This window comes from Centropristis striata, chromosome 2 (assembly GCF_030273125.1).
Source record: "Centropristis striata isolate RG_2023a ecotype Rhode Island chromosome 2, C.striata_1.0, whole genome shotgun sequence".
Classification (NCBI taxonomy): Eukaryota; Metazoa; Chordata; class Actinopteri; order Perciformes; family Serranidae; genus Centropristis; species Centropristis striata.
Genome location: NC_081518.1, coordinates 17267257 through 17288431, shown reverse-complemented (window position 1 = coordinate 17288431; position 21175 = coordinate 17267257). Strand labels below are relative to the sequence as shown.

The 21175-nt window shown below is 38.8% G+C and overlaps 1 protein-coding gene across 1 annotated transcript in view; it reads right to left on the bottom strand.

Annotated features, from left to right (window-relative positions):
• Positions 1 to 4796: 4796 nt before the first annotated feature.
• chsy1 (chondroitin sulfate synthase 1) overlaps positions 4797 to 21175 on the bottom strand; it is a 70476-nt gene continuing 54097 nt past the window's right edge. Inside the window, exon 3 of the mRNA XM_059348921.1 lies at positions 4797 to 8345. Within this exon, the coding sequence (XP_059204904.1) occupies positions 6753 to 8345 (1593 nt within the window). The 3' untranslated portion in view covers positions 4797 to 6752. The remainder of the gene's footprint in view (positions 8346 to 21175) is intronic.

The following is a 21175-nucleotide window of genomic DNA, read 5'->3' as shown; positions in this document are numbered from 1 at the left end:
TTAATTTAAGAAATCTTGTCAAGTGAAATTATTCCCTCAGATTTAGTGTTATTATCTTGTTTTTAGACACACCTTTTCTGCAGTGCAGTATTACTCCTTGTGGTCAATCCTAAGGCCTGTAACAGAGGCACCATGGCACAAAGATCCTGAGAATCCTGAGCATGTAAACACCTCTAAATTAGATTGACATTTATAATGAAGTTGGTAATGAAGTTGTTATTTTTATTGCGCGGTTGTTTACCCTCTCTAGGGTTAGTCACTGATGTACTTGCCTACGACCACAAAGTGTTTTTTTTTACTTCATCACTATCTAGATAAGAATTTCCCTTTCAAATAAACTTATAATTTATATTATTTTTATGTTTTAATTAGTATATATATCCAAAGCAGACTGTGATATGTGTAATTACTGGTTGGTTTTGAGTTGAATTTTGTGGTTTTCATATCATTATTTCTCTGAAATAATGTAAAATTGAAACCTAAAACTTTGTCACAAGATAAAACAGACATCAAGGAGTTAATTTTTAGTTAAAACTCAATTTTGACCAAAAATGTAGTTACTGCAGTTAGACTTTGTAGGGCAGAGTAGTCAACCCAATTATAATATTAATACTATTTATGACCTGTTTTTTTCTACTTAATCTACTTAATATTCTATTATTTCACCTATACCTGCCCAGGGATTATGGGTATTTTTCTAAAAACCTGGTGCAATGCATCTTTCCTTGTTTATACAAGGTCAGTGTTTTATTGTACACTGTCGCATTATTTTACATGACATTACATTAAGTCATCTCTTCCTGTCCACATTATATTCAGTGCATTTCACTGCTAATTCCTGTTTCCTTTTACTTTAATAAAATGCTGAATGCCAAACATGGATCTCCTCTACTGACTACAGTAAACTGGGTGAAGTAAACTGGGACCCAGTAGTCACCGGCTCCTGCTGGCTTCACACAGCAGGTATGGTACAGGAGGTGAAATGTCACAGGGGCCACTGTCTCCATGTGTGTCTTCAAAAACTAGACCTGGCTATAAAGCAGCCCTGTATTTTTTTTGTGTGTGTGTGTGTGTGTGTGTGTGTACTTGTATGTCCTACATAATGAGGACCAGGAACAGTTTTTAACCAAGAGTGAGGACATGTTTGGAAAGTGGGGACATTTTGGCCTGTCCTCACTTTGGGTCTGTTTGAGGGTTAGGACTTGGTGTCAAAGTATTACTGGAAGAAAACAGAAAGTCTCCTTAATTTTACATTTAGTAATCTGATCTGACTTTAAAACAGTCGAGGTCAAGCACTTTTCAAGACTTTTCCAGGTGCATTTTAAAGACTTTCCCCGGTGCATTTTCAAGACTTTTCCAGGTACCTTTTGAAGATTTTCCAGTTTAATTTTGAAGACTTTTCCTATTAAGGTTATAATAAGGTTTAGGTTAGGGTTGTTGTGATGGTTAATGTTAGGGTAAGGGGCTAGGTAATGCATTATGTCAATGAAGGGTCCTCACAAAGATAGAAGAACAAGGATGTGCGTGTGTGTGTGTGTGCATGGTTACACACAGATGTCTGACACGTGTCCCTCTCTATGTATTAAGTAAAATGACAACATTGTTTTTTGTTTGCTGACTTCATTATGTCACACTCATATATAGTTTATCTGAAGTATGCGTTAACACTCAATGGATCAGAACAGCTACTAAACAGACTATGAGGGGAGACTGCTTTTTTAACTTCTCTTCCTGTAGGTTCACTGAACTGAAGCTCAATGCATACATGTGTTTAAAAATGAAATAGTTATTATGCTGCTCCACTGTGTTAATGAGGTAGACAGGAACAGAAACACTTCTCCTTTACCAAGGCTAGTTATTGGACATAAGCATTGCTCCACCATGTATACAGATACATTAAAGTGGGGATCAGTTGAAACACTGCTGCAGAGCTGTACAGACAGTATTGACTTATCCCAGCATTTGCTTTAGAGGCCCTGTTTGATTGTCCTTGCAGGATTTTTCTGAACTACCAATGAGTTTCAACAGAGCTGCTTCACACTGTCCTTCAGGGTATGCCAAGTTAGATATTATTGTTATTATAAGCACATCTTATTTACATCTCATTTAGTCTTTGGAGTTGGGGCCTTTTATGAAATGATTTTCCATGGACTGGATACGTCCCCAATGCTAGATTCCTGACCAGACAGGGTGGGGGCCTGTTCCAGGCTCCAGAGCCTCAGGGGCCATCAGGGCCCTTGGATCACTATGTCTCCATTGTTTGTTTGGCAGTGTGCACCACCTAGCAAGCTCAGCTAAAGGAGACTCCTGCATACTATAGAGCAGTGGTTCTCAAATGGGGGTACGCGTTCCCCTGGGGGTACGTGAAGGCACTCCAGGGGGTACGTGAGATTTTAAAATATACATTTAAAAAGCAGCATCCATGCAAAAATATTTTAAAAATAATTATTTCATTAATATTTTAGGGAAATATAAGTATAAGTTCATAAAATTAATTTTATATTCAGTAGGCTATTCAATTTAATGATCCTAAAAACCCAGAGTGTCCCCCATACCAGGATGGTTGGACCAAACCTGTCATATGCCACCTGGCATCACCTGTCAATCACTGGAAAACTCAAAGATGGAGTCGTGGTTGAAGCGTAGCAGTTATAGTTTTAAATGGTTATATGCTCACTGTTTTTACTACATTAGTTTGAATCACTACATTTTAGTGATGAGAAATATTTGCAATAAATTAAGAATTTAAAATAGGTTTTTTTTTTCAAATGTTTGAATTTTGTATGTGTTTATCAGTTCCAAAGTTTAATAAATCAGACACTGATGGCACAGCGCTCTGTTTTTAAGGCTTTTTTTTTCCAACCAAAAATGCTTTGCCCTGGTTAGGGGGTACTTGGCTGAAGAAATATTTCACAGGGGGAACATCACTGAGAAAAGCTTGAGAACCATTGATGTAGACTATATAAAGACAGACAACATGCCTCCACCTCCTCCCACTCTACATAACTGAGGCCCAAATATTCCAGATACAGGCGCTGCCATCTTGCACTGGTGACATCATTTGGGGACACAGTCTGTGCAGTCCTGACAAAGGCCCTCATTTACAAAACTAGCAAATGACAGAAAAGACGGTGTACAGTCTTTTTTCACCCAAGGCATCATCATTTATCAATTTGGCATGAGCGGAGGTTTTGATCAGATCTGGTGTCTGGTCTCAACTAATGTACACAAGTCTGAGTCAGCATGAAGTCCAGGTCTGAGAATTGTTATTAGACCATTGTATCGGCACACAAAGGCAATGCCCTGGGTGGATAAAACTTTAGAATTTCACTGTTGCAGGGTTAATTTATTTTTAATGATGTTTTAATGTTAAACAGACTCCTAGCCTGGGCTAAAATTGTCTTCCACTATTAAATGTTTACCATTATCTGTCTGGGACAGCGCTGGTGTGGAAAGGCCATATAAGTCTTTATATATATATAATATTAATAGCTTATGTTAGTAATATTAATAGCATATTATATGGCTCTTAGGCCATACATGAGGCCATACTTGACTCCCTTTGATGCCACGTTAAAGGCAAAACTTTAAGTCTGTGCTCCAAATGTAAAATATTCACTGAACTTGTTTGAATATATAACCATAAATAGAAATATATACTTTTATTTCATTTTTTACTGAATTTTTTACGTTCTGTGTCCTTCTGAACCAACATAAACCCCCGTCATGAAAAATGTGCTTTTACTAATTAAGGTTGCTTAAAATAAGAAAAAAAAAGAAAAAGAAATTCCTTCTTTAGGCTGTGTCGGATCTTTCATATTGTGTCCTTCAATGTCGAACTCTTGGGGCGAGGCTTCTAAATCGGGTTTATATTAGGGCATTATACTTAAATGCTGCTTGTTTCCAGCTGCCACATTTATCAACAGCAGATGATTCTGACGCTGTGATTGATAAGTGAGGGCCAAAGAGTAGAGCCGCGGTGTCACGCCCCGTTTATAAAAAAAACAAAAAACAACTAAGCATGAAGGGAAAGATCTAAATGACGGAAACCATCTATGGGAAAAATGTATTTGACCTGTACTTTGAGTTTTTATTTTGGCTGATGTCCCATCCACTAACATGGAGGGGGCGGGGTTTATATCCCATACTGCAGCCTGCCACCAGAGGGCGGTCCAGAGGTTTCGGCCTCAGTAGTGGAGAGCTGTTATGTCGTACATCTTAATATTCAGTCTGTGCATTTTACTTTTGATTCTGTAGTGACATCATCCCGGCAGGTGATCAGACTAGGAAATACCACATAAGCAGCAGATTTTGTTACTTCCCCCATTTTATTTCACTTTAAATAGAAAACCTTGCCCGCTTGGACAGAGTTGAAAGAAAAAGAAAGAAAAAAACACTACAATGACAACCCAGTCATTCATCCTGTTACAACAGTCTTAAAATCAGCCATTCATGTTGTTATGCTGAAAGAGAGCATTAATCTGACAGAGTGCTACAAAGTTCAGTACCTGCTTATCAGCAACACAGGCATACACCTCTGTAGGCTGGGACCAGCCACAACACTTTTATTTCAACATTTAGAGAATGAGACAAAGATGAGTGACTTGAGCCGCCCATCCAGAGTCATTTCAAAGGCCAGACTGGTTCCCACTTCACCCATCAGAAAGGCCTGGAATAGATAGAGCTTTGTGTTTACTCTCCATAATACAGTCACTTTCCTGCTTGTGCCTGCAAAACACCGACCGCACGCCCGCACGCACGCACGCACGATACATTAAGCAGACTGTGCAAAACTCTTTGGTGATAATGACTTTAAGGAAGGGAACATGAAAAAAACCCACCATCCAACAACGTGGTTATACAATCTTTTCCAATAAACATAATTCAACAGTCAGAATAGAAAATGGAGCTTGCACATTCAATAAATTAGACAGCAAAAGATGAAATGCAGATATAAAATCCAGCAATTGGGTTCACAGAAATCAATAATAAAGAAAAATACAAAAATAAAAATCCTGGAGAAACAGTAACAGTGTTGTGTCATATTACCAAAACCATAAAAGCAAATAGAAAAGAAAAGCCCTGTAAATAAAAAGGTGTAAAGAAATGGCCCCCAGTAATCACTGAGATCACTGTGATTGAGTTCTTTCATTGATGAAATGTTGACAGATGATCAGTCTTTTGTAAACATTCACAATCAAGAGTTTGGAGCACTGCTGGTCTGAGAGCACATGGACACATCTGTTTTCTGCACACAGGACTCACACCATGACAGTGTGCTTCACTGAGGCACTATGGGGTTCATTTACTATCTTTATTCATGAGCAGGGTTTTCAGTTGAAGAGCAGGATTACTTTGCTGTATTTTGCTTTCAGATTGTTCTACTGCTCTCTCTCAAACCTCTTCTCTTGCACTCAAAATTTCTCTGCTTACACTCAGATCTTCTTTGAGCTCAAAACTGTGTTTTTGCACTCAAAACTTGCTGCTAACAGGAGGGGTCGGACCACCACCCGCATACCCCTGAAGGTGTTTATTTCTCTTATGACCAGCTCGCTATACTTTATCCTGCTTATCACATGACTAATTACAAAAGAAAATAATAATTGGACTGTAGATGTATGTCTGTGGATTGAGGCAGGCCTCCTTAGCAACGTGCTGTTTTACATAGCAACGGTCTGAAGGGTGAAGTTGTTTTGGGGTCTGGTGTGCTGACGGGAGGCAGCTATGTAATATACATACTGCTGCTATATACTCTTCTGTGTGGAGTTTGCATGTCAGAGTGGGTTCTTCCTCCCACAGTCCAAAAACATGCACTTAGGTTTAATTGGTGACTCTTAATTGTCCGTAGGTGTGAATGAGAGCGTGATTGTCTGTCTCCATGTGTCAGCCCTGCGATAGTCTGGTGACCTGTCCAGGGTGTACCCCGCCTCTCGCCCAATGTCAGCTGGGTTCAGCTCCAGACCCGAGTGCAGAGGAGAATGAATGAATGGATGCTATATACACGTGTTGTTGCACAAATAAGGGATGTTTGTATCGACTGTTATTCTATCACAAAGGAGTAAATGAAAAAAACCAACTCCTGAACCAGGAGAAAGCGTGAGTGACCGCAGCACGGGACGCTCTGTAAAATCAAGCGGCTGTGAATTTTGAGAATGTTGTCAAGCTCAAGTTCTAAGTGCCAACGCTGCGGTCTGAGACACAAGTTTCGAGAGCAAACAGTTTGAATCCAAGGGGAAGAGCTCTGATAAAATAAATGTTTGTAAGCAGCAAGTTTTGAGTGCAAACACACAGTTTTAAGCTCATGGAGAGAAGCTCTGAGTGTAAGCAGTGACATCTTGAGTGCAAGAGAAGAGGAATCCTGCTCTCAAACTGAAAATCCTGCTCTTGAATAAAGATAGTAAATAAACTCCATTAGGTACCTGCCTGAAATTCTCCCACTGTCCCAACAGATGACATGAACAGACTAGAGGGACTCTGGTCCCTGCTGGAATCAGGCTCTCTAAACAATATTGGTCAATAGTCCTCCGATCAATAATCAAAACATGTACTTCCATAGTAGAACCCAGACTGTCTCTTTGAATCGTTCAACATGGCATTTCTGAATATTTTCTTTAAAAAAAAAGAAGACATATTTTCAAAATATATCCATGTGAAGTCTTTTTTTATCACTAAAAAATAAATTAGGTAGTGAAAACACCACGAAGAGACTGGGTTCAGTGTTCAGTTTATGACAGTGTGCAGTCTGGCTTTTCTCACGATGTCCTAACCGAGCCGTTATTGCTGGCCAGTCTCCTGAAGCCATGGTCGTTCTTCTCCAGCCAGAGCTCGGCCAGCTGCTGGGTGGAGCCATGCGACGAGGCTTTGGAGCCCAGGCACATCTTATATTGCTTTGCCTCCAGGTTGGGGTCACATATGACAGGGTGGTGAACATGGACTATCCCTGTGTCTGTGCTTCTGAACAACTTAATCCCTGACTGAACAAATTTATTAAAAAGGTCTACGTCCTCCAATCCCCACCCCTGTATAGAGGTATCAAAGCCTCCAGCTCGGACCAGGTCCCCCTTGTAGACACAGACGATCCCAAAGCCGTAGTTCCTCCACAGACCTGTCTTGGAGGTGAAGACATAGTGGTTGTTGCTAGGGACCTTCCCAGCATACACCACCTTTGGGTCATACTGGCTGAAGATGATGGGGAAGTAGGTTTGCTCCCCCAGGGCTGTATTGGTCCGACATCGCTTGAGGAAGTCGCTGGTGAAGAGCAGATCCACGTCACAGTAGAAGAGCAGAGAATCATTAGAGAAGTGCAAGGAACCCACTTCCAAAGCTAGAGCCCTGGAGAAGGAGCCAGTGACAGGCTTTATCTCCATCTCAGCATGGGGATACTTTATGTGGTACTCCCTCATCAGCTCCACCTGCTTAACCCGTTCTGTGTTGTTGTCTGTGCTGAAGAGCAGGATCAGTAGCTTGACATTCTGGTTGGGGATCAGACAAACTCTTTCAAAGTTGGCCATGAATCGCACAAAGATGTCATAGCGCCCCGACAAAGGTACCAAGATGTTGACTTTCTTCTCTTTTGGTTCCCTCTGGTCCTGGGCAGAGTTGGCCAGTTTGAAGGGCACAAGCATCTTGAGGGAGTTGGACAGAAACGAGAGGGAGTCTGAATCCTTATTGATGTGGCTGGCCAGAGCTCTGGCATCCATCTCCCCCTCCTCTTTGAACTGGATCTGACTGAAGGTCTGCTGCAGGTAGGCATGTCTCCTCACTGGAACCGTCATGGTCTTTCCTTTGTGCTTCTTGTACAGCAGTAGCAGATCCAGCACATACTCTGCCCCATATAAGGGGTTAACTCTCCGGTAGCCATACTGGATTTCTTTGAAGTCAATGACCCGCCCCCGTGTTTTGGCATTGGCATTGATCATCTCCATAACTTGCATGATGATGTCGTCCAGGGCTTGTCTCTGCGAGGAATCCATTCCACGGCGGGGGGGCTGACCATCAGACGATGAGAACAGGTACTTCCCTGTCAGGAACTCCCACTCCAGGACCTCCTCTCTCTGCCGTGGGTGGAAGCGCATAAAGGAAGGTGGCATACCGAGCTGGAGGTCATCTCGGCTGGGCTCGCTGGCTCCGTAGCGCCCCATCTGAACAATTTCCCGGTGGAGCTGAATGGTTCGGTGGCGCAGGTCTGCAATCTTCCGGCTGAGCATGTAGCTGTGGAGGCGATACTGGTACGGAGGGTTCTTGTTGGGATGCAGAGTGATGGCTCGATGGATCTTGCTGTTGTGAAGATCTCTTATGTAGCCCTTCTTATTTGGTTCATAGTTCTCATAGAAGAGCTGCTGCATCTGTGGAGACAGGAGATTGACTGGGTTAGTCCCACTGGGGCCAGCTACATTAGAAAGACATTTGCAAGCTACCAATTACTTCACACATACAGGTAATATTTACAATATGTATATGGTAAATGGAGTGCACTTATAGAGCGATTTTATCCAAAGTGCTTTACACTACACACTACGCTCATTCACCCATTCACACTCACATTCATACTGGTGGCAGAGGCTACCCTAAACGGTGCCACCTGCCACCATTGGGAATTCATTCAGACACCAATGAACGCAGCAACGGGAGACATTTTGGGGTTCAGTATCTTGCTCAAGGACACTTCAACATGTAGGCTGCCATAGTCAGGGATCGAACCACCAATCGTCCAATCAGTTGGTGTCCGCTCTACCAACTGAACCACAGCCGCCCCAGTCGACAGAATAACTTAATAATTAAAATCTAAGTAATCAGTGGTAGACATTGGTGAGTGAGTGGAGGGTGTGTGTGTGTGTGTGTCAACCAACGGTTACTGAAGATTCGATTCTTGGACCTTTTTATGTGTTCTCAGATTTCTTCTACTTCTTTGCAGTAGAGAGTGAATACACACCCTCAGCTTGCATAGTTTACAAGTAAAAGGGAGTAATTTACTTGAATCCCGACACAAATATAAATGCAGTTGAGCTACCAGCAAGCTAGTGCAAAATGTAGTTAAACTATCAGATCAATTACATGTAGTTCACTGCCCACCACTGACAACAACTATGCTCATTATTCATCAGTGCAACAAAATTTACCAGTGTAAAAGACAGAATTAGCAACTTATCTTCCAACTGATGAACAAGCAGCAAATAAACATGCAGAAATGCAAATTCTTGGACCAACAGTCCCTGTCCCTACTTGATCCTCAGCCTGGGTTTCCAACTTTCACTTTCAATAAACTTAGCAACATTTCAGACCATCACAGCAACTGTATTTCTAAGAAGGGACTAGTGAAAAATTGAGTGACTTTTTCAGACAACCACAGAAAAGCTGGAACATGCTGCTCAGAGTAGTAGTAGTCCATTACTCTTCTGCCTACAGCATTGGCTTTCTCCATTACACAAGCATTTGTTGCAACTTGTGAAACTTATCTGTTGTCTATACAGGAGGGATGTTTTTAAAAGTTTCTGTGTGTTCAGCTCTCAGTACTTTTACACTGTAGCTTCTAAAATATGTTTATGTTGTTTGAAGTGAAGTTTTGCTGTTTGTACTTTCAGATATCTGCTTTATTTTTTATAAGTCATGTTCTCTTTTGGCTGCATAGGAGTTGTTAACTTGCTGCTGACGAAAACCCAACATTTCCCGATTTTGCCTCTCCATAAGAAAGGCTTTTAAATCACTATCACTACTGCAGGGAGGAAGAGTAGAACTACAAGCAGAAACAGCCACAGATGTTACATTAAGAGCTGCTACTGTTGAGAATTAATAGGAAACTGTCCACTATTTCACAGCCACTCCTTGGCCCTCGGCGGTAAAGACACACCTTTATCTTTTGTAATAAGATAATAAATATAATTAGTATTTTCCACACTGTTTAACACAGGTGCCAATGTGACTGAGTACATGCCTTTTTGTCACATTTTGCTGTTAAAATGCTCAATTTCCCATTACACTGTCAATTTGGATAGCTGTTTGTTCTACTGCCTTCATGTTTGGTAATCCTCTCAGAAAGATGCTTGAGATCCTGAAAGCCTGTTACTTGATCAGGTACCGTCCCCTCTAAATAATTCACAGGAAGAAAATAAGCATCTTTTCTGAAAAGCTAGCAGTTTTTTTTTACATTAACATTAAATTAAATTGTTTATTATCAGTTATCACATTGGTATCAGATACAACATTATCACCTATTATTAATTACCATACAATTCCATGTCAGTGCGTCTCTAATCAAAAATGCTGCATGATGCAGGTTTACGTGCAAAAAAACATTCTGCTTTGCAAATTTGACATTTCGGGCCTCATGGACTGTTTTGTACAGCACCCACTGCACTGCTGACAACAAGTGAGTGAGTGAGTTTTTACTGCATACCTGCTTAACTTTTACAAACCTGCTGTTCAATTCAACTCAACAAATCACAAATCTGCCTCAAAGGCCTTTACGACTGTACATGGTACAACACCCTCTGTGCAAGATGAACAATGACAACAGTAATGGCACTAAACCCTAAAATGAAGTCTGTGACTAATGAAGGTAGATGTGGTGCTGGTAGATAAAGCCCAATGACAGCAGTATTAACAGTAGTAATAGTAATAATAGAAGGAATAGACCTAATGGAAATAATCATTCTAGCAGTGAAAATAAAATGACAGCAGAAGTGTCTGTTGTAGGACTGCAGCAGGGCAGCAACAGCCCAGATGTAATCATGTTCCAATTAGGGTTGGGCGATATGGACCAAAAGTCATATCCTGATATATTTAGGCTGAAAATCGATATACGATATCTCGATATTTTTATTGCGTCAAAGTCACAGCCAAATATGACATGTCACAAGTAGGTTTATTGAAACTGTTTATTTAAGTGAACATAAATACTGTATAACAGGAGAACCTTTTTTAAAAAAAAAAAATCAAAGCTCCATAAAGTGCACATTTAAATAAAAAGCTATCTTAAATAAAAATAGCCTATGAAATAAAATAGGCCAATCTTTTTCAGAAAAAAATATGTTTATATGAGAAAAGATTAACAAACATTACAAAATAACTAAACATGACAAACCCAGTAAGGGCAGCATTTATATATAAAGAAAGAAAAACATTTTTGAACTATATTGATATATGCGATTTGGTCTAATTCCATATCACTTTTAAATATATATTAATACGTCTTTTATATCGACATATCGCCCAGCCCTAGCTCAAATGTATGGATCATAGTAGTAACAGTGATAGGATAGAGTCCAACATAACCACCACAGCAGTCATGGCGATATTCCTAGCCCAACCGTGATCCATGGTGGGGATCATGGTCTACAGTGATGATCATAGCAGTGTTCCTCAAATTGCAGAAGGCCAAAAGTATAAAGACTGGGACAGCTGCTCAGGAGGCACTGGCAGGATCTCAACCGTGGTCAAGAAGGCAGGGTTTGTGAAGTTGCCTCCCAATAAAGGGAGCATAATTTGAGAGGACGGCTCTGGAATGCAGCCACAAGCCTGATCCCCAGGGAAAGGCCTTACAGGGAATGAGACAGGACAGGCCTAAGAGCTATGGAAAATGATACCTGGAGCTGAATACGATCACAGGAACTTCCTGAGTAAGACTTACGGCTTAAGCCTAAATTGTTTTTCAACTGAGAGTGGGAAGCCTGCCAATCAAAACACACTACAGCCTAGTCGTGGTCTGGTTCCTTCAAAGATGAAGGGTCAGCATTTACATCATCATTTTAGAATAGATTTTAAAATGTTATTGTTTGTTTTTAAAGCTCTTAATGTCCTAGCCCCCCAGTATTTGACCGAGCTCCTTCAAATCCTTGCCCCTGCCAGAACACTGAGATCCTCCAATCAGCTGCTACTGGCCACCCCTAAAACCAGACTCAAAACCAAAGGTGACCTAAAACTAGACTCAAAATCAAAGGGGACCAGGCCTTTGTGGCTCTGGAGTAACTTGCCCTGGCACATCCGGTCTGCAGGATCTTTTGAGGTTTTTAAATCCTCCCTAAAAACACACTTTCTCCCTGGCTTTAAATCAAGTTAAAGTGGACATCTTGCAAAAACAAAATTGTATTCAATTTTTAAAATTTGAATTTATTTTATTCTATTTCTATTTATTTATTTTATTCTATTGTTGCACTGTGTTTATGTATTTTAGTTTTTACCATATTTCCTGCAACTGTGATATCTGTACATCACTTTGGTCAACCCGGTTGTTTTAAATGTGCTCTATAAATAAAGTTTGACTTGACTTGGCATCTGAAACAAGGCCACTTCATATGCAAAGACTTCTTTCAAATCAAAAACACAACTGCAATTTATATCTGACAATATTCATGTGACAAATCGCTTCTTTGCCATGTCTGATGATGGCAGGTCGCACTGCAGAAAAAAGCTGCACAACAGTGTTTACAATTTTTTTTAAACTGATATTGTGCATGACAGATGATTATTAAGTAATTAAATAAATTATAAGATATAAATAATACAATGAATGTGAACAGGGCACTTATTCAGACATGAGACAGACATGTTTAATATCAGTATCAGTATTATTAGCTTACAGTTCGTGCCCCATGCATTTTGTCTTTGTCTGCATTTGTTTTTATTGGGAGAAACAGAGTAGCTTTCCTCCCCAGAGTCTTTTTACAGGCTAGTTCACTTGTTGGCTCAGACTGTATCCAGCAGGGTAACTCCAGTGGTCATCAGCTGACAAGCCAATTGCTCAGGATGTTGATGGCTCACTCATGTGGTTTCACCATCATTAGCACCCTCGCTAATTACATGACCTTCACTCTGGCGGTCACTGTTGCAACTTATGGCTCCTTTGTGCGATTTCTTCACAGTCATTAACCTTGTAACATCCATGAAAGCAGAATGGTTCTCTAACAAAGGCAGAACTAAGAAGGTATCACTGAAAGCTGAAGCCTTGTATGCTTCATTTCAAACTAATCTGCACATCACGTTAATAAGCAGAATGGTTGCACTAAGATCTGTACCCCGATACATATCCCATATACATAGCGGTCAAGTTTTTCAATCCAGATTCAGGGGTACGTATCTACGAATCATAGACACCTGATTGGGCATTACCCCACTTTTACCTGAGAGGAGGCTTTGTAATTAATTAATCGAAATGAATCGCATTTTAGTCGCATAAATATTTGATCTGAGAACAGTGAGAAGTATTTTTTTTCACATGGACTTTTAGTATACCATTGAATAATGACTGAATACATAAGCTTAAGCAACAAAAATATTGTTTATTTTTGTTCAAGTCCAGACCAGTGCAATTTTTGCCATTAAGTGTAGCATCCACGCTAGCTTTCACACTAGCATCCATGCTAGCTACCACACTAGCCGCTAGCTGCTATATGTTTTGCATTGAGGTGATACTTGAGGCTGGATGTGCTGCGGTGATATGTGAATTCCTTGTTGCATAGCAACAGAACCATGCTCTTATCGACGCTTCCATCCGTTGGTTTTTTGTAACAAAATGTCCCATCATCCACGGGGCCAACCAAATCGCTCTCATCAGCTTCTTCCTTCATGTTCACTGTGGTTTGTTGTTGTCTGAACTCATGAACGCTAGTTGGTGCTCCAGTATAATCGGTCTGCCTGAAACTCATCCAGTGAGAAACGTTCTGCGGTGCAAAAATAAATGTGATTAAAATGCGTAAATGTTTTAACGTGTTAATTTTTGTGTAATTAATTAATCTTAATTAACGCGTTAAAGTCCCGGCCCTAAAACCTATTTATGTTTTCAGTTTCATGGTACATCTCTGTTTTCATTATAAGCCATACTTTTAAACCAGGTCAACATACACAGAATAATCTAAGCAGATCAAGTGAAACACTATTATCAAACCAAAAACACAGCCAGTGACAGAGGACAGAGTTCTCTCAAGTAAAGGAGATGCCAAACCAATGAACACAGCTTGAGTCCATGAGAAGGGTCTGTGTTGTGTTTACATTAGTGAAATAAAACCACTCACACCCTAAATAAACACACTGCTATACCATGCCACCATGCCTGAAAACTCTTGAGGCTCCTTCTGGACATCCTGCTGGAGGAAAAGTGACAGCATTTCTAAATCAACTCAGGCCTCGTTTTCTGCATTGTTTGTTCTGTAAAAAAACGGGTAACACTTTAGATTAGGGAACACATATTCAACATTAATGAGTTGCTTATTGCATGATTGGATGATGATTGGTAGATTGTAATGTCAATCATTACTCAACAAGGTGGGTCACAATGTTAGTCTACCAGCGAGCCACTCTGTAGAGTAATGATTGACATTACAATCTACCAATCATCATCCAATCATCAAAACAAAAGGAGCCACCAGTCACGTTAAAGGTCTGGAGAAGGTGGCTATTTGCTGTTTCCATGGTTTCGTTCAACGCTATGTAGAGACATAAAGAGAGAGATAAAGTCCATACAAAGTAAAGCATATTAAGATCATAACTTATGTATATATATATATATATATATATGTATATGTATATATATATATATATATATATATATATATATATATATATATATAAAAATACATAACTTAATCACTTACTACTAATTAACAATAATTCTGAGGTTATTGAGGGAAAACTCTTTGTTAATGTCTTACTGGTTGTATAATAAGGCCATGCAGAATAAGGCATTAATATTAATGCACCCCATTAATAACTACTTAATAATGATTCATTAAGAGCCAATATGTTACTTATTTCCATGCTGATAAGCAACTAATTAATGTTGAATATGTGTTCCCTAATATAAAGTGTTACCAAAAAAAGTTTTCATATCGGTGCATATTGGACAACAGCAATATTAACAGATATCAATATGTCTATGATAGGCCAATAATATCGGCTGACTGCTTATTATCAACACGTAGTCAGACAACAGATGCTACATTTATAAACTGAAAGTGTCTGCTCCTTTCAGTAGCAGCAGCAGAGAGTCACAGGAGTCAGATTTAACTCATTATGTGACCAGAGTAACAAGAGTTGTTTTCATTAATGGAGTTTACAGGTAAGACTATAGCGGAGTATTTGCTGTTGCATTTTTCATTAAAACGTTGTTTCCTGATGGACAGAAAGCTTTATTTGGTGCTGTTCCAAGTACTTTGATGTTTACAACACTAGCGTTAGCACACAGCATGGAAGAAGAGGCGGGATCCTCCTGACTCGCTGGAACACATCAACCCACAATGACGTATGGGTTAGGGCTGGGCGATATATCAATATAAAAGATATATCGATATATTTATAAATGTGATATGGAATTAGACCATATCGCACATATCGATACAGTTCAATGTTTTTTCCTTTTATATAAATGCTGCCCTTATAGAATTTGTCATATTTAGGTGTGTGTGTACTAGACAGAGGGACTAATGAAAACATGCTACTTAGCTGCATTATGGGGAATATGGTGAGGTTGAAGCATACAAGGACTAAAAGTCAGGATTTTTCAGCCTCTGCTTCCATTGTGATCATCCTTCTAATATGTCTCCTGTAAGTCTCCTAACTTCATGGCAGTGCAGCTCTGTCATGTTGGTTAAACACTTCCCCTGCATGTTTGTGTTTCTTTCTCCATTGTGTGCATGTGTTTCTATGTACAAATACAGTATACTAGGGCTGGGCGATATGGACCAAAAGTCATATCCTGATATATTTTGGCAAAATATCGATATACGATATATATCCTGATATTTTTATCACAAAGAGAGAGCAAATGTTCAGTCAAAGTCAAAGTCAAATATGACATGTCACAAGTAGTTTTATTGAAACCGTTTATTTAACAGGAGTATTTTTTTTTCTTTTTTTAAAAAAATCAAGTCAAGCCATAAAGTGCACATTTAAATGAAAAAATATCTTAATAAATAAATAAATAAATTCCGCAGCTTGCCTGGAGCAAATTTGAACTATATCGATACATGCGATATGGTCTAATTTCATATCACATTTAAAAATATATCGATATATCGCCCAGCCCTACAGTATACTGTATGATTGTGTGTGCGAGATGCTGAAGGCAGCAGTGGAAGTGAGGCATGGGGCTCAGTCTGTCCAGCTCTTCTGTGTTTAATCTGCAGGACAATAGGCAATGCCTGCCTGAGTGGGCCTTGTAAATCCAATTGGAGACGGCATTATGCTGCTGTGAGTGGCTCTTTTGTCAGCGACTGTGGTCTGTCCAAACTCATTTCTCAACTCAGTAAAAAGCCTCTGATACTTAAGACAGTGCCACAAAAGGTCTGATATTGACGTGTGTAATGGGAGGCGGTTGTATCATTAACAGCATCGTGACACCAGATGACTTAATTAATATTAGCCATCTACACAGGAAGAGTGCTGCATAAACTGGTGGGCTAAGGTCTAGACGGGGCTGACCGCCACACGCTTCATCACAGCCAAGAGGCTGATTCAAATCAGACAGCAGGACTCTAGTATGACTAGGGCTGGGCGATATATCAATATATTTTTAAATGTGATATGGAATTAGACCATAACGCATATATCGATATAGTTCAAAAATGTTTCATTCTTTATATACAGTATACATGCTGCCATTACTAGGGTTTGTCATATTTAGTTATTTTGTAATGTTTGTTATTCTTTTTCATATAAATATATTTATTTCAGAAAAAGATTGGCCTATTTGATTTCATATTTTTATTTAAGATATTTTTTTATTTAAAGTGCACTTTATGGAGCTTTGATTTAGAAAAAAAAGATATTCCTGTTAAATTAAATTAAGGGTTTCAATAAAACTACTTGTGACATGTCATATTTGGCTTTGACTGAACATTTGGTCTCACTTTGCAATAAAAATATCGGGATATATATCGTATATCGATATTCAGCATAAATATATCGGGATATGACTTTTGGTCCATATCGCCCAGCCCTAAGTATGAATGACCTATGACGAAAAAAAAAAAAAAAAGTAAGTGTTTTGATTTCAGGTTAAAAGCCCTGGACAGAATTCCATTTCCTCACAATGCTTTTCTTTGAATACTGGAATACTTGCCACTAATAATATCTTACTTTTTCCACCAGCACTATGAATAAATAATGGATGAGTGCAATAAAGACATGAAATATTATAATTGTTTGTTTGGTGTTAGGTTAAGCACGTTGGCCCTCATTTCTCAAATGAACATAGGAACGAGCACAGATCTGAGCGTATATTTCGTCGTACGAGACGGTTCATGTGTGCTTCATCAAACGTCCGTATCTCTCCAATCACATCTTGAGAATGATCGGCTGTTGATAAATGTGGCTACTGAAAACAAGCGTCATTTCAATATCACGCCCTAAAGATTACGACAGGGATTTATGAAATATAAAGTATATATTCAAAAAAGTTCAGTGAATATTTTACATTTGGAGCACAGACTTAAAAGTTTTCACAACTTTTTGGTTGCAGGAAGTAAACAATGCTTTAAAGTAAGTTTTAATCCCAAAATTGAATCTTAATAATAAATGATGTAGCCTTAACATGCTTTGCATTATCACCATTATAAAAAAAATCGTATCCTCCACTCACGTCCAAACTGATAAATGCCAAGTCTTGTAGAAATGATTCTATAGCCACTTTACGCTCACTCTCTGTCGTACGCTCGTTTGAGAAATGAGGGCCAATGTGTTTGTCTATACTTGGGACTTAGATGCAGATAGATCACATTTTATGACAAATTAAGGCAGAAAACTAGGTATTTCTCAAAGGGTTCACATACTTTTTATTTACACTGTAACTCTAAATAAAGTTACTTTAAAAACAAAACTTGTACAACTTGTAATCTGAAATAAATGACCATGGATGTCATGGCTGGTATTTTCCTGTTTTTTGTCTCTGTAAAGCCTCATCTAAAAACTATTGGTGGCTCCAGCACAAACCAATTACAGACTTTATTTACTCTCAAACTTTTACAGCTGTTTTTTCATGTCTGTTTATGTTTCAACTATAAAATGTATTTATATTTCTTTCTGAAATCTCTCCAGTAGCATTCTTTGACAACAACAATAGACACTGTGGGTCCAGGCTGAGAACCATGTAGGAATGCCTTCCAGTCATTTTCATGACAAGGCAAACAAATAAAGAGAGTCATGTTGATTGAAAAATAAAATATAATTAACTCTTATTATTATAAATATTTGCAAGAGGACAGACTGAGTAGAAAAGATGAAGAAGTGATGAGAGAGTGAAGACTGGTGATTAGACAGACACAGTCCCTTCATCCTGGACTCATACTTAGGGCTGGGTGATATGGACACAAAGTCTTAGTCCGATATATTCAGGCTGAATATCGATATACAATATATTTCCCGATATTTTTTTATTGCGAAGTGAGAATAAATGTTTAGTCAAAGTCAAATATGACATGTCACAAGTAGTTTTAGGGCGTAGTATAGTATTTAGGGCTGCAACTAACAATTATTTCAAACGATTAATCAATTAGTTGTTTGGTCAATAAAATGTTGAAAAATATCAATGAGTGTTTCCCAAACCACAACATGACGTCTTCAGATTATTGTCATAAAGGAACAACAAAACCAGAAATATTCACATTGAAGAAGCTGAAATCAGAGAATTTGGACTTATTGTCTTTAAAAACTGCTCAAACCAATTAATCGATTATTGTTCGATTAATCCAATAATTGTTGTAGCTTTAGTTTTATTGAAACCGTTTAAGTGAACATAAATACTGTATAACAACAAGAGTACTTTAAAAAAAAAAACAAAGCTCCATAAAGTGCACATTTAAATAAAAATATCTTAAATAAAAATAGCCTGAGAAATAAAATAGGACAATCTTTTCCCGAAAATATATTTATATGAGAAAAGAATAACATTACAAAATAACTAAATATGACAAACCCTAGTAAGGGCAGCATTTATATGGAAAGAAAGAAAAAAAAGAACTTTATCGATATGGTCTAATTCCATATCACATATCATTATTGCCCAGCCCTACTCAAACTCATTGCATGGTTCCCAAATGTTTCTTGATACTACATTGCAAATGGTTCTATCTCCTTTAGGATTTAAAGGCTGTGCGAGTTCCCAGCTGCTGGAAAATGGAAAAAAAAATGCCAAAAAATGTTTTTGTTATTACTGATTAAAAATTCCGTGTGCATTAGCAGACGCACTGAATCATTTCCCTGTCAACATATTCAGAGGGAGATAAAAAATGAACAGCTCGCATCTAAACTTAAATGAAGACAATTAAAACGAGATGTGCATCTGCAGCAGGGTGAGCAGGCAGGCTGTGCTCTTCTTATAGAGAAATGGCCACAGGGATATGACACAAGCCCTGACAGGCTCCTGTCCGTTTATTGCAGCATAACCACAAGTATGTGACTTGTGAAAATCACTATCACTTGATCTAACTTCCTGCTATTCTGTTGCACTACACTGCTGCTGCTGCAGTGTATTATCATACTGTTGAGTTCAGAAAGGAGAACATTGATCATTTGATGTCAGTATAGAACATGTTATGTCACTGCTAGTCTCCCCGGCTCACAGAATAACACTATCTTAACGCTAACTCCACTGTTTCCATGACAACAAACCTCTGAGTCTGTATTTATCAAACTCATGACAGTTAAACTTCGAACTGTCATTTTTATTATTTCATTTGGGGGTGCTGAAGATTACAGAAATGACGGTTCAGGTTATATCGTGCCTTTGAGTCATGGTGTTGATCATTTATCGGATGCATAAAAACTAAATACATATGCATTTTTTTTTATAAAGGGGAGGGAAATAATATAGTGTGGCTTAAGGTCATAGATTATACCAAATTAAATAAGGTCAGTATGTTCTAAACCACTATCACACTGCAGTCTTTAAAATGTAGCACAGAACTTTTTATATATACACTGATTTGATGCATCCTGTTTTTATTAGCATTTTTCACAGCGTCCCACCAGGCGGCAACCTCCGTGTCTGAGCATGGGGGCCAACCACTCTTGAAGACCCAGCTCTTCAGAGAGCATCTTCTTTCCTAGCACCACACGATAATTCTGCTCCTTACAGAATTGTCACTAGCACTTATTGATGCACTAATAGCTCTATTTGCACTATACCTTCATTGTTTGCTTTTATTCTTCCTGTACGTCGCTTTGGATAAAAGCGTCTGCTAAATGACTAAATGTAAATGTAACCAGGAAGTGCCTTAAGCTGCATTCTAGTGGAAATTCCAGCAGGGGGCGCTAAGTTTGGCTGCAAAAAAAATCTGCCCATTCATTTCAGTGCAAAATTTTAAAACTTCTCACTTGATTTATTACCTTAGAAAAAATTTTCAGGACAACACTATGGTCTCAATCACTAGTAAATCAATCGCTAGTAAAAAATCTTCTCAAGACAATTTGATGTCAATAGTTCTAATAATGGCCCCATTTAGAAGAAAATAGAAGATAAAGAATCGTATGATTTGGGGCGTGGCTACCTTTGATTGACAGGTCACTAACAAGGCGAGTCGTCATCAGGAGAGAAGCAGAACAATACGTATCCATGGCAACGATTCAATAAAGTTATATATAACGTTATATAGATATAATATAAAAGAGGACGTTTACCGATTTGGTCTCATAACTTTTACCCTTTCACTGTATTTTTACTTAATGACAGTTCATTTGAACGTTTTGTTCAGTAAAAATGTCTTGTTCAGTGTTTTTTGCTAGCCAAAACTAACATCCCAGTTAATGCTAACATGAATTAGCAGCGGCTTCTCTCAGTCGAGTGTAACGCTGAACTTGAGGCTACCAACAGGCCACAAACCAATGGGTGACATCACGCTCACTACGTCCATTATTTATTTACAGTCTATGCGTCCCACCTTTTTTTGCAATAAGGGTCATACATTAAGACATTTAAAGCATGACATGGTGTATGCTGTTTCAGTTAGGGTGAGTTGTATGAAACATTACTATATACTAAGGAGGACCAAAGACTGCACATTTCCTCACTTTCAGTCTTCATCATAACTGCGAGAGTGATGAATGTTCTGGTCATCACAATAAGAAGATGATCGACATGATATGTGCCATCATGTGAAATGAGCTCTTGTTACTCCAGCATGCTGAAAGCACTAATAAAGGAGGAATGTGAACAGGTCCACTGAGGACTGGACACGACAGGGTGACAGGG